We start from the raw sequence: 14614 nt of genomic DNA, 5'->3' as shown, positions 1-14614 counted from the left end.
TGTTTTGCTGGTTTTCTGACTTAGTTGACCTGGGGCCCTGCTATTCAGGACCCCAGGCCTACTGCTCTCTCTGTAAAATGGATTCCATGTACCTTAGGTACATATCTAAATTGGATACTGAGTCACCTTATCAGTCCCTGTACAGTGTACCTTAGGTACCCAGGGCATAGGTGTACCCAGGGCCTACCAGGGGCTGCAGCATGTATTATGCCACCCCTGGATGGCCATCCAAATCTGACACAACTGGCTGCTTGACAGCTGGGGCAAGGTGGTGTAATCACCCTTTGCTTTAGATATAGTATACCTATATCTAACCCTAAAAATGGACACACAGATCTCCTATCAGTCACTCCTATGGCAGGCCTTAACAATCCTGAAGGCAGAGTGCTTGGAATCGTGTGAGACGGTGCTCTGGCATGAGCTGAGCCTGTCTGCGGCTTTCGGGATCCATCCCTTAGCCGCTTCCATGATATCGCATACCATATACTCTTAAGTGCATTATAATCCTCGCGGTTATATGCCAACTCTGGTATCGCTTTATCAAAACATGTCGAGTAAGGTGTCATACGAATTGGAATACTAACCCCTCGCCAATTCTGGCGACGGGGTTAGCATTCCACCCTTCTAGAGGGACACGACATGTATGTAACCCCTAACCCCGGTTAAAGTCAGACAGAGCCTTAGCATCCACAAAATGGATGCTGCCACCGAGACACAAGTCTGCCCTCCTGCTGCTGGGAGTCCTCCCAGAGCAGGAGATAAGGACAAAGGGTTTCCTGCCAGGGGCGGTGCCAGCACCGTCCCAGACAGGGTTTTGTGTATTGTAGGTAGGCAGGGCTTTAGAGGAAGGTGACTGCACGTGGCACCCCGGTGCTCACTGTGCATAGGCTGGCTGGAACCAGTTCCAGGGTCACTCCAGACCCTGTGCTGGGGAAAAGCCCGCCAAGGAAGTGGGTGTAACCACCCCCCTCCTAGTCCCACCCATAGGGCAGGACTTAGTCGCGTGCCAGCCCCCTTTTACAGGATAAAGGTAGGAACTGGCCCCCTTCCAAATCAGATCATCTTTGAATCCTGAAACTACTTTCTGCGAAAGGAACTCAAGACTTCTTCCTAAGATTTCTCCCTTGTGACTAAGGAGTAGTCACCCTGCACCAGCAGGCACCATCTAAGAACACTGCGGTCTGCTGCAAGTCCTTCCTCCGGAATCCGACTGCCCAGCTCGACGAGAACCGGCTTCCCTGGCACCTCTGACCTCTACCCACCTCTACAGCCCAGCTGAGAACCGTGGGTGCGACGAGACCTCAAGGGACCGGCCATCTGCAAGACTGCACGACTTCTTTCCAGCAAGCCCGCCGAGTGAATTCCTGGTGAGTGCTTTGGGGTCCGAGAAGCCCCCACCCTGAGCAGCTCCAGCACCGAAGAGCAGCCCCCCAGCATCTCCACGATCTGCGTGGGGCCCTTCTGCTTTTTGCTGCTCACCGCGTTGTTTGGCTACTAGCCCGCTGGCTTGTGGCCTTCCTGACGACGCCCGACGACATTTCTGCTGCTGGTCTGGTTGCTCCAGACTGGCCCTTGCTCCCTTCCCAAAGAGGAGCCCCCCGGACCCTCCTGGTCCCCTAAAGACGCCATTTTGAGTCCACCGCGTGGGCTTGAATTAGCCAAGGCTTGTTGCCCAATCCTGGGTAACTTCGACGCCGACAACTTCATCCTTAGTGGGACAGCTCGCACCTCCATCCTGGTCGCCGACAACGCCTCCTGGTCCGAGAGACTGCAGAGCCCAGCAGCGCCCACTCACCTGACTGCGGTGACTTCGCCCGGTGCCATCCTGGTGCCCACTTAATCACTGGCTAGTGATTCAAGAACTTGGTCCCCTCTGCTTTCAGGTTTTCTTCTTCCTTGATCCAGGCTTGGATCCATCGAACTTTTCTTCACTGGTCGCCTGCCAGCAACTTCTTCCTTCCAGGCTCCTGGTCCGACAACGAGATCCCCGACGTCTTTTCAGACCTATGCAGCTGCAGCCCCTGGGCTAGGTAACTTCGGCACTCCGGTGTCCCAGCATAGCCTCACTATTCAAGGGTCAGGATCCACTGTCTTTTTCTTCCCACCAGGTCGGGTTCGCCCGTGAACACTAACTTTGCCTTTACTAGCCTCCATAGACTTTGTCCCGCATCCCGCGTGAGAGTGCACACTCTGCACCCGAGTCCCCTGGGTCTCCTAGTAGTAATCTAACGATTCCCTAGTCCAGTCCTAGCGATTCCAAAGCCTATTAGAACTGTTACTTACCTGCTAGTAATTCGCATTCCACTTTTTAAGTATATGGTTTTTCGTGCCCCTCGGGCATTTGTGTATAACGTGCTAACTTAAGTATTTTCGTAAGAGTTTTGTTGTGTGCTTAGCTCCCTGTCTCATAAAGAGCCAGGGTAGTCTTGTTATAAATAAATACACTGTTTATTTTCATAACAACTTGTGTGGTGTCCTTTCACTGGGTGTTCAAGGGGTAATGTGATGGTAAAACAGCTGGCTTAACACGCCCTCTAGAGTCTTAGCCTTAGACTGCTCGTATCCATGCTACGAGGATAGCTGGTCTATAAGGTTGACTTACAACCAATCATCAATAAGGGTTGTTTGGACTGATATATAGTGATCACTAGAATAGTGAGTACTGCACATCAGGCCAACTTCTCACATTGGTGAGCAGCGGTTGGGATTTGAGCTTGCTGTTGTTTTACCACGCATGCCCTAAGAATATCTTGTGAAAGATCACATAAGTACTAAAGGTACATATAACTTAGCTTAGAATACTCTGAGTTCTACTGAACCAGCTGTTGTAGCTCCTAGGGCCTAGCACACCCTAAACTACAACTCTAGCAAGGGATCAGTAGGCAAACATATAGTGTAGGTAAGTGCACCACTTACACCTCACTAGAAAAGCATGTCTACCCAGGGAGAATCTACTGAGACTCCCCTGGTCAGTGTTGACCCTCCACAGGTCACTTCAAGATATGCAGCTCTCAGTTTCCAGGAGATGAGACAAATCTGTGTCTCCAGAAAACTGAAGCAGGGGTCTAACCCCACCACTCCCTTTCTGATAGGTCTCTTAGAGACATATGATGCCAGAAAGCTTTCTCAGTTACATGAGAACATGCCAGCCTTAGAGGGAACCTCTGGGGATCCAGATCTCCCCAACACTGATTCAGCAGTTGAGGAGGAGGATCAGGAGGTGCTCTCTGGGGATGAGGTAGACAAAGGTCTTGAGGTAGTCAGAAGGCTAACTAGGACCAACTTAGACTTACTTGGGCTAGGATCTGGGGGCCCCCCAGTACTAACCCGAAGTGGGCCTAACCTTGGAGTTAGGAGAGATAGATCTCTTTCTAGGGACTCCAATAGATCTCTGCACTCTAATGCCTCTTCTCAGGGGAGAAGGAATCCTCCACAGAGGAGATTTACTTCCCCTCAGAGAAGGGAGCATGAGGCTAGGATGAGACAAGCTGAACTGAGGATTGAAAGGGAAGAAATTGCCCTGGCTAAAGAGAAGCTTGCCCTGGCAAGAGAGCAGCAGATGAGTGGGCTAGCTCCCACTGGTGGCAGCAATCTCCCAAGAGATAGAGAGAAGGGTTTAGATACTAAACACCTGACTAAAATAGTGCCCCCCTTTAAGCAAGGGGATGACATCCAGAAATGGATGGCTGCTCTGGAGAGGGCCTGGACTGTGCAGTGCATTCCCCAGAGTCAGTGGGCAGCTATACTGTGGCTCTCCTTTGATGGTAAAGGTAGAGATAAGCTCCTCACTACAAGAGTGGAGGATGCTAACAATTACCAGGTCCTGAAAAATGCACTGGTTGATGGGTTTGGTTTAACCACTGAGCAGTACAGGTTGCTGTTCAGAGACACCCAGAAAACTCAGTCTCAGGACTGGTCTGACTTTGTTGATTGTGCCACTAAGGCTTTGGAAGGCTGGCTACTGGGTAGCAAGGTTACTGACTTCACAGGATTGTATAATCTTATTATGAGAGAGCAAGTCTTAAATAATTGTCAGAACCAGTTATTACACCAGCACCTGGTAGACTCTGATCTGACCTCTCCACAAGAATTGGGTAAGAGGGCAGACAAATGGGTCAGAACCAGGATTAGGCCCAAGAACCAAGGTGGTGACCAGAAAAAGGAATCAACCAAGCCTCAAGAGAAGGGTGGGAATAAATCTACAGATCAAACCACATCAGGGCCCCAAAAATCCTCTGAGGGGGGTGGGTCCCAGAATCCTTCCAACAACCAGAAGAAACCTTATTGTTATCCCTGTAAACAGGTGGGTCATTTAAAAACTGACAGCAGTTGCCCCAAGAATAACAATAAGGAAAACATACCCCCAAGTAACATTCCCAAACCTCCTGTTACTACTAGTAGTAATCCCCCAGGTGGTGGGAGTGCCCCCAAGAATTTGGGTGCATTTACTTTGGGAGTTCCTGGGGACTCTGGCCTAACCAGGTCCCCAAACTTAGATACTCTTGTCTGTGAGACTGGCATGGGGTTTGCCAACTTCACAACTTGTCCCAACACTTTGGGCAAGTACAGACAGGAGCCCCTCATCAATGGTATAAAAGTTGAGGCCTATAGAGACACAGGGGCTAGCATCACTATGGTGACTGAGAGTCTAGTCCCCTCAAGGCAACTTTTACCTGGTGCCACATACCAGGTGACCAATATTGATGGAGTACAGAGAGATCATCCCATGGCAGTGGTCAATCTCAGCTGGGGAGGTGTCACTGGCCACAAGAGAGTGGCAGTGTCACCAAACTTGCCTGTAGATTGCCTACTGGGGAATGATTTAGAGCTCTCAGCCTGGGCTGAAGTTGAGCAAGAAACCCATTCTAAAATGGTAAACATCCATGGTAAGGTTAGTGGGGCAGTGATAGCCACAGCCCCAGTCCAAGATATCCTCCCTGAACAGGTCAGGAGGGTTGTGCCAGTCACAACCCAATCTCAGACAACTTCCTTCCCAGAACAGGTTGTCAAGGCTGTGATGGTCACAGCCCACACCCAAACTGAGCCCCCTCCTGAAAAGGTTGGGAGAGTTGTGATGGCCACAGCTCAAACTCAGACAGATGACAGTGTTGTGAAGCCTGAAACTATGGATCACTCCACTCAGACAGAGAGTATTGAGGAGGAAGAGAAATCTCCCTCCCACCAGACTTTAAGAAAGGATCAGCCTCCTCAGGGAACTGATCTGACCCCTTGTGAAGAAACTGCCACAGAGGTAGTCAGGCCTAGCCTGGCAGAACCCCTGATGTCAGTGGACCCTTCCAAGGTGGGACCCAGTCTGGAGCAGGTAACCTGCCCCTCTCTACCCTGCCTCAGTCAGCCCAGGGCTGTAGAAGTCAGGGAGGCCAGTGGTGGACCCCCAAGGGCCCCCTGTCCAAAAGAATTTCCCAATCAGCAGATTAAGGGCACTGAAGCTAGTAATCCTAGCCAAGTGAAAATAAAACAGACTCCTGAGGGATCCCCCTTAAATTTAGTTAGGGACCTCCCACAGATGGACACTGTTGGGCACAGCCAAACTTGGGACCTGAGGGCCCCAGACCTGACCTGTCCCTCCAGTAAGCCAAACAGAGGGACCCAACCTCCAGCTGTAGGTAGCCAGAGGTTGACCCTGAGAGCCCAAAACAACTCAGTCTTGGAAAGAAAGGCCTATATGGTGGAAAATGATTGGAGGAAGCTGAGCCCAAAATTAGTGGAGCCTCACTTCAGTACTCCATTTCAGCACCAGCCTTTTTCTTTGACAAAACACACCACAGGTAGAGATTCCCTATGGTGGAGACCCTCAGACACCCTTAGGGTGAGGGATTGCTTAGTGGACCATGACATAGGGGGTAACCATGCCAGTGCTGGTACTTCCTTAAATGGCCACTTAGGCAATATAGGCTTACCTGGACAAGGATAGCCTTATCTCCTTTCGTTTGGGGGGGGGTTATGTAGGAAGGTTGATCCCTGACTATGGTTGCCCCCAACTTTTTGCCTGGTGTTTTGCTGGTTTTCTGACTTAGTTGACCCGGGGCCCTGCTATTCAGGACCCCAGGCCTACTGCTCTCTCTGTAAAATGGATTCCATGTACCTTAGGTACATATCTAAATTGGATACTGAGTCACCTTATCAGTCCCTGTACAGTGTACCTTAGGTACCCAGGGCATAGGTGTACCCAGGGCCTACCAGGGGCTGCAGCATGTATTATGCCACCCCTGGATGGCCATCCAAATCTGACACAACTGGCTGCTTGACAGCTGGGGCAAGGTGGTGTAATCACCCTTTGCTTTAGATATAGTATACCTATATCTAACCCTAAAAATGGACACACAGATCTCCTATCAGTCACTCCTATGGCAGGCCTTAACAATCCTGAAGGCAGAGTGCTTGGAATCGTGTGAGATGGTGCTCTGGCATGAGCTGAGCCTGTCTGCGGCTTTCGGGATCCATCCCTTAGCCGTTTCCATGATATCGCATACCATATACTCTTAAGTGCATTATAATCCTCGCGGTTATATGCCAACTCTGGTATCGCTTTATCAAAACATGTCGAGTAAGGTGTCATACGAATTGGAATACTAACCCCTCGCCAATTCTGGCGACGGGGTTAGCATTCCACCCTTCTAGAGGGACACGACATGTATGTAACCCCTAACCCCGGTTAAAGTCAGACAGAGCCTTAGCATCCACAAAATGGATGCTGCCACCGAGACACAAGTCTGCCCTCCTGCTGCTGGGAGTCCTCCCAGAGCAGGAGATAAGGACAAAGGGTTTCCTGCCAGGGGCGGTGCCAGCACCGTCCCAGACAGGGTTTTGTGTATTGTAGGTAGGCAGGGCTTTAGAGGAAGGTGACTGCACGTGGCACCCCGGTGCTCACTGTGCATAGGCTGGCTGGAACCAGTTCCAGGGTCACTCCAGACCCTGTGCTGGGGAAAAGCCCGCCAAGGAAGTGGGTGTAACCACCCCCCTCCTAGTCCCACCCATAGGGCAGGACTTAGTCGCGTGCCAGCCCCCTTTTACAGGATAAAGGTAGGAACTGGCCCCCTTCCAAATCAGATCATCTTTGAATCCTGAAACTACTTTCTGCGAAAGGAACTCAAGACTTCTTCCTAAGATTTCTCCCTTGTGACTAAGGAGTAGTCACCCTGCACCCGCAGGCACCATCTAAGAACACTGCGGTCTGCTGCAAGTCCTTCCTCCGGAATCCGACTGCCCAGCTCGACGAGAACCGGCTTCCCTGGCACCTCTGACCTCTACCCACCTCTACAGCCCAGCTGAGAACCGTGGGTGCGACGAGACCTCAAGGGACCGGCCATCTGCAAGACTGCACGACTTCTTTCCAGCAAGCCCGCCGAGTGAATTCCTGGTGAGTGCTTTGGGGTCCGAGAAGCCCCCACCCTGAGCAGCTCCAGCACCGAAGAGCAGCCCCCCAGCATCTCCACGATCTGCGTGGGGCCCTTCTGCTTTTTGCTGCTCACCGCGTTGTTTGGCTACTAGCCCGCTGGCTTGTGGCCTTCCTGACGACGCCCGACGACATTTCTGCTGCTGGTCTGGTTGCTCCAGACTGGCCCTTGCTCCCTTCCCAAAGAGGAGCCCCCCGGACCCTCCTGGTCCCCTAAAGACGCCATTTTGAGTCCACCGCGTGGGCTTGAATTAGCCAAGGCTTGTTGCCCAATCCTGGGTAACTTCGACGCCGACAACTTCATCCTTCGTGGGACAGCTCGCACCTCCATCCTGGTCGCCGACAACGCCTCCTGGTCCGAGAGACTGCAGAGCCCAGCAGCGCCCACTCACCTGACTGCGGTGACTTCGCCCGGTGCCATCCTGGTGCCCACTTAATCACTGGCTAGTGATTCAAGAACTTGGTCCCCTCTGCTTTCAGGTTTTCTTCTTCCTTGATCCAGGCTTGGATCCATCGAACTTTTCTTCACTGGTCGCCTGCCAGCAACTTCTTCCTTCCAGGCTCCTGGTCCGACAACGAGATCCCCGACGTCTTTTCAGACCTATGCAGCTGCAGCCCCTGGGCTAGGTAACTTCGGCACTCCGGTGTCCCAGCATAGCCTCACTATTCAAGGGTCAGGATCCACTGTCTTTTTCTTCCCACCAGGTCGGGTTCGCCCGTGAACACTAACTTTGCCTTTACTAGCCTCCATAGACTTTGTCCCGCATCCCGCGTGAGAGTGCACACTCTGCACCCGAGTCCCCTGGGTCTCCTAGTAGTAATCTAACGATTCCCTAGTCCAGTCCTAGCGATTCCAAAGCCTATTAGAACTGTTACTTACCTGCTAGTAATTCGCATTCCACTTTTTAAGTATATGGTTTTTCGTGCCCCTCGGGCATTTGTGTATAACGTGCTAACTTAAGTATTTTCGTAAGAGTTTTGTTGTGTGCTTAGCTCCCTGTCTCATAAAGAGCCAGGGTAGTCTTGTTATAAATAAATACACTGTTTATTTTCATAACAACTTGTGTGGTGTCCTTTCACTGGGTGTTCAAGGGGTAATGTGATGGTAAAACAGCTGGCTTAACACGCCCTCTAGAGTCTTAGCCTTAGACTGCTCGTATCCATGCTACTAGGATAGCTGGTCTATAAGGTTGACTTACAACCAATCATCAATAAGGGTTGTTTGGACTGATATATAGTGATCACTAGAATAGTGAGTACTGCACATCAGGCCAACTTCTCACAGTAACTCATATGGATATATTTTTTTACGTACTGTGTGTGTGTGAATACATACACACATATATATATATATATATATACACACACACACATATATACATATATATACACACACACAGAAAATTCCATAATTAAGAAAAATGCAGCCTTAAACAAGGCTAGACAACGCTTCCATAAATTGCATTTGTATAAATAAACATATCTGTTTTTAATCCTTTTACATACACTTATAGGAAGAAAAAAACAGGAAAGTAAAGAGACACCCATACTGTATATTGAACTGCACAAACTGCAATGTAATAGTAAAGCATTTTTAGCCCATATGCTGCATTGGAACACACATAACAGAATAGAAAATGAAAAAACTGCACTGTGCCTTTAAGGCAGCCAAGACCCCTGCTTCACATCATGCCTCAGGGGTGACAGTTAGGTCAGTTTTTCTTTTCGGCTCCTTCCGTCAGGAATCTGGATTTTGAGCTCTTGGTTTTTTGTCAGAAAATATATTCTATCTTTTGGTAGTTCTCTCTTTTACTAGGCGTCTTAGCTGTTAGAATGAGGAACTATCATGTGCTTAGAGAATTTAGCCCTTTTTTCTGTCAAATGCAATCCTTATTCGATCCTTGCTCTTTCTGTGGGAAGAAGGCAGCTAAAACAGACACCAGAGCGGTCTGTATTCTGTGTCTTCTTGAGACGCATGTTCCTGAGAGTTGCTAACATTGCAAAAACGTATCCAGGCGTACTCTCAGGGACAGATAAAGGATTCGTCTGGATGGTCTCTTCGAGAGACAGAAATCTGCTGGATCAAGAGGAAGATCACCTGTGAAGCATAAGAGAAGGAGAACCAGATCTGCTTCTAGAAGTAAGATTCCCATCTGTTCTCCATGGGTGGGAATATTCACTGCTTATGACTATTGATGAGGATCCCTTGGAAGAGAAGTTGGCTGTACATCAAACCTTAGCAGTAGTCTCAAGAACCTAAACTAATGAGGGAACTGTCTGGCAGGTGTCAATAGTAAAAGAGCACACCGTGACCCAGTTTTCCTTTAAGTGCTCTTGATGATAATCAACTTTTTAATGAAAAGGGCAGGATGCTTCAAAAAGGCAGAACTTTTCAAAACAGAGGTGGAGTCTCGGCTCGAACTGGAAGGCTTTCGTTGTGCTTTCAATGCCAATCTGGAGGGTGGGGCAGTGGAAGCAGAATCTCGGTGCCTACCATGGCCAGATGAAAGTGGTGGCCCGGAAGCCTTTTGTGTGGTGGCGATTCAGAAAAGGGGGTGGTGATGAACAGAGTGTCTGAATTAAGCAGACCACTCTTACCCAGTCCAAAGATCAGGGCTTGATCCATCACCGTTATTTAGCTCACTGCCCCATCCCAGCTCAGAACCTGGCTATATGCAAATTAGTCTGTCCCTGGCCCAGTGCATCATGGGAACAGGGCAGACCAAACTACCAAGCCAATTCTTCACCAGAAAGGAGACAAGCTTCCGGGGACCGGTTTCTGGCATTTCAGCCGTCGTCGGCCCGGCTTGCTTGAATCCTGATGGAGCAGTGAGCAAGGGACTCATGTCTGAGTATACCCTGCCACACCTATAGTGGCCAAAAACGATTCAGAAAAGGGGGTGGTGATGAACAGAGTGGCTGAATTAAGCAGACCACTCTTACCCAGTCCAAAGATCAGGGCTTGATCCATCACCGTTATTTAGCTCATTGCCCCATCCCAGCTCAGAACCTGGCTATATGCAAATTAGTCTGTCCCTGGCCAAGTGCATCATGGGAACAGGGCAGACCAAACTACCAAGCCAATTCTTCACCAGAAAGGAGACAAGCTTCCGGGGACCGGTTTTTGGCATTTCAGCCGTCGTCGGCCCGGCTTGCTTGAATCCTGATGGAGCAGTGAGCAAGGGACTCACGTCCGAGTATACCCTGCCACACCTATAGTGGCCAAAAACGATTCAGAAAAGGGGGTGGTGATGAACAGAGTGGCTGAATTAAGCAGACCACTCTTACCCAGTCCAAAGATCAGGGCTTGATCCATCACCGTTATTTAGCTCACTGCCCCATCCCAGCTCAGAACCTGGCTATATGCAAATTAGTCTGTCCCTGGCCCAGTGCATCATGGGAACAGGGCAGACCAAACTACCAAGCCAATTCTTCACCAGAAAGGAGACAAGCTTGTCAAGCCGGCAGAAACCGGTCCCCGGAAGCTTGTTTCCTTCCCAGTATAAGAATTGGCTTGGTAGTTTGGTTTGCCCTGTTCCCATCATGCACTGGGACAGGAACAGACTAATTTGCATATAGCCAAGTTCTGAGCTGGGATGGTGCAGTGAGCTAAAAAACGGTGATGGATCAAGCCCTGATCTTTGGACTGGGTAAGAGTGGTCTGCTTGATTCAGGCACTCTGTTCATCACCACCCCCTTTTCTGAATCATTTTGTCCACCATAAGCGTGGAAGGGTATACTCAGATGTGAGTCCCTTGCTCATTGCACCATCAGGATTCAAGCAAGCCGGGCCGACGACGCCTGAAATGGCAGAAACCGGTCCCAGGAAGCTTGTTTCCTTCCCAGTATAAGAATTGGCTTGGTAGTTTGGTTTGCCCTGTTCCCATCATGCACTGGGACAGGAACAGACTAATTTGCATATAGCCAAGTTCTGAGCTGGGATGGTGCAGTGAGCTAAAAAACGGTGATGGATCAAGCCCTGATCTTTGGACTGGGTAAGAGTGGTATGCTTGATTCAGGCACTCTGTTCATCACCACCCCCTTTTCTGAATCATTTTGTCCACCATAAGCGTGGAAGGGTATACTCAGATGTGAGTCCCTTGCTCATTGCACCATCAGGATTCAAGCAAGCCGGGCCGACGACGCCTGAAATGGCAGAAACCGGTCCCCGGAAGCTTGTTTCCTTCCCAGTATAAGAATTGGCTTGGTAGTTTGGTTTGCCCTGTTCCCATCATGCACTGGGACAGGAACAGACTAATTTGCATATAGCCAAGTTCTGAGCTGGGATGGTGCAGTGAGCTAAAAACGGTGATGGATCAAGCCCTGATCTTTGGACTGGGTAAGAGTGGTCTGCTTGATTCAGGCACTCTGTTCATCACCACCCCCTTTTCTGAATCATTTTGTGTGGTGGCAGCAGGTTTTTATGTGGGCAAAGGAGTTTGGGTACTCAGGGCACCCTAACCAGCTGGAACGTCGTAGGACTTCAATTCGATTTAGAGTTCTGAATGGAAACTTGAGGAGAGAAAAAGTTTCTCCTTCGGCTGCTGACACTTCCACATCTTCCTGTTCAATATCCTGTTCTCCGAAGATATCAGGAGTGTCTTCAATGCTCTGCTTCAATGCTCTGCCTCTCTTTTCGTCGAGCCTGATGGTCCTGCATGGTCTTCTTGGATCGTAACAAGACAAGCATCACTATCTTCTTTTCTGTGCTCCGGGGAGAGGAACAGATTACAGACTTTGTGAAGGTCGGTGTGCGGGTACTTAGAGTGACATGGACATCTGTGTACTTACACTTATGTACTCCATTCTCACCCTGTTGCGAAAAAACAATCTAAAAATGGAGTCAATGCCCATGCACAGTATCACTGAAAGGGGGAGTCGCCTTACCTAGTGACTCAAAGACTTCTTACAAAAACAACTTGCAAACATCTGGACCCAACACTAAATGGCAGGAGTATGCAAAGCAGGTGCATCTACAGCACACATGGATCAAACAGTGTGTTACTGGCATGCATACAGTCTACATTAATATGGCCTCATAGCACTGCTGGTTATTTGGTGGTGCTACCCATGCACTTTCTAAGTCACCAGTGCAGACCAGAGTGTGAAAGTTTTTCTGATTCTCTGAGCAGTTCAGCTTCAGAAATAGGATGGTGCAACTCGCTCAGTGTGAGGTTGATCAATGTATCAATAGGTTAATGACTGATTGATGAAAGAAGCTCTATTGCGCACAGTGGCATAGTGTTTTATTGCACTAAATAGCTGGGATGTGATTTGAAATCATTTTCTTGAGGAGTAATGTCCTGCTGTCACAAAAAAGTGGCTGGAAGGCTTTCCCAATTGTTAGGGTCATTTGTAGGTCAGTTTTACATAATGAACATCTATTTATATTTGTTCCATAATCTCGCATATAAGCAGGGATTGCACGTTTCTGTACAGCAACACAAAAATGAAAGTGGTCACATGAACTACAATGGCATGTCAGTTCAGAAAGGTGCATAAATCAAGAGCACTTTTAAAAAACATACTCTACTCAAAATGCCGGCTCCCTCATCCCCATAGACATTATGGTTGCAGTCATTCATTAAGAATGTCAAACTTTCATGGCTTTATGGTGGATTACATAAGAAACATCTTTGAGTGAATGAAGGGGGAAGCGTGACCATCAGATTGGAATCGGACCTCACTTAAGTGCTTTACAGCACTCACCCCACAGATTCTGAACAGGGGCACTATTTTCAAACCCCACCGATGAACTCAAATGCAAACACAAAAGGAAATGGTGATAGGCACTTCACCATATGAGCAACAACACTAAAGAACAGCCACCTCTTCTCTCTCACCCTCCATCAGTTCCCCACTCACCTGGCCAGCACCTCACATTCAAGAAAAAACACCAAAACTCTGCACTTTCCCAACCTGATTAGGCTCCTGTTTTACATCTGTTAAATTACAGTTTCTGGTAGCCTCGGGTTCTTTTCCTTTCCACCAGACATCCAGTTCTTTCCCACTGCTACACCACAGTCTCCTACTGCTAACTGCATGTCAGTGGACTTCGCCTAACTAGTGTAACTAGAGATAACTGTCTTTGTAACGCAGGTGTTACAATTACAAATAAATTAGTCACAATGCCCTTTACCTTCCTCTGCTCTCCCGCCTTCGTGGTCTGTTATCCTGGATGTTGGGACCCGAGATGGGCTCAGCATTCCAGCAGGGATATGAGCTAGTTCTTCATCTCCGAGCTCTGCAATCATGTCGTGCAGCTTTGTTCTGTTGACTCCTGTGAAGAAATAATTAGGAGCAGTGGTTAAAAGCAGGAATTCCCTATCAACTGATGTTGGTCTTTAACATGGTTTTGCTTCACTGGACTTAACGTATATCCTTACATATAGCAAATTAGTTTAAAACCTCTAAAAAAATGTTCCAATCACAACAGCAACTTAAATAAAGGCAGCCACTTAAAGACTGAGAAACAACAAACATTGGCATAGCCTATAGATCTCGCTTTTGGGACCCTATAAGTATTTAGTTATGCAGCACAATACCCTTGGTGCAACAACATTAACTGCAGCATGGTTAAACACTTATAAGGTCCCAAAGGCGAGACCTATTGGCTATGCCAATGCTTGTAGTCAGTGTGTTGTGCTGGTGGTGAGACCTATTAGCAAGGTTTTGTTGCCATGCTGTACAGCGGTCCAGATGCTTTGTAGTGTGGCTTTTGTTAAAAGTGGATGCTGGATGCATCATGGTCTTTTAAAATAAATTATAGTAGCCAGGCTGCACACCAGCCATCCTACTATACAGCAAAGCTGCATATCATTGCCAAAGTTGTCAATGCCATGCTGTACAGCAGGAACAAAAGTCAATGAGAGAGCCAATAGTCTCAAAGGCAAGACCTATTGCCTTTGCTAATAATGCTTATATATAGTTAATTTCCTCAAACATTTTGGAGTAGATTTATAAAAAGGAAAGGATGAAATAGCCATGAATAGAATGCGGCGCATTCAAAAACACATTACATGCTTCACAACAGATCAGTCAAATATCCTGAGCATCTAACAACGGGGCAGTGTTCAGGTGGGTATAGGAAAGCAAGATTGTTCTGAACGAAAGAGAATCCAGTCAAGCAGACACTTTAAAACAAATGATCTTGAACGCAAACTGAAATCCTCAGGTTCTAGTTCAAGGTATACTAAA

At 48.4% G+C, this 14614-nt stretch overlaps 1 protein-coding gene across 3 annotated transcripts in view; it reads right to left on the bottom strand.

Annotated features, from left to right (window-relative positions):
- STRN3 (striatin 3) overlaps positions 1-14614 on the bottom strand; it is a 984550-nt gene that overhangs the window by 380529 nt on the left and 589407 nt on the right. For all 3 annotated transcript variants that reach the window (XM_078659406.1, XM_078659407.1, XM_078659408.1), the window contains one exon: positions 13557-13697. In XM_078659406.1, coding sequence (XP_078515532.1) covers positions 13557-13697 — 141 coding nt within the window. The remainder of the gene's footprint in view (positions 1-13556; positions 13698-14614) is intronic.

Source organism: Lissotriton helveticus, chromosome 9 (assembly GCF_964261635.1).
Source record: "Lissotriton helveticus chromosome 9, aLisHel1.1, whole genome shotgun sequence".
Lineage (NCBI taxonomy): Eukaryota > Metazoa > Chordata > Amphibia > Caudata > Salamandridae > Lissotriton > Lissotriton helveticus.
The sequence above is the reverse complement of the archived record's forward strand: the minus strand, read 5'-3'. Positions and strand labels throughout refer to the sequence as shown.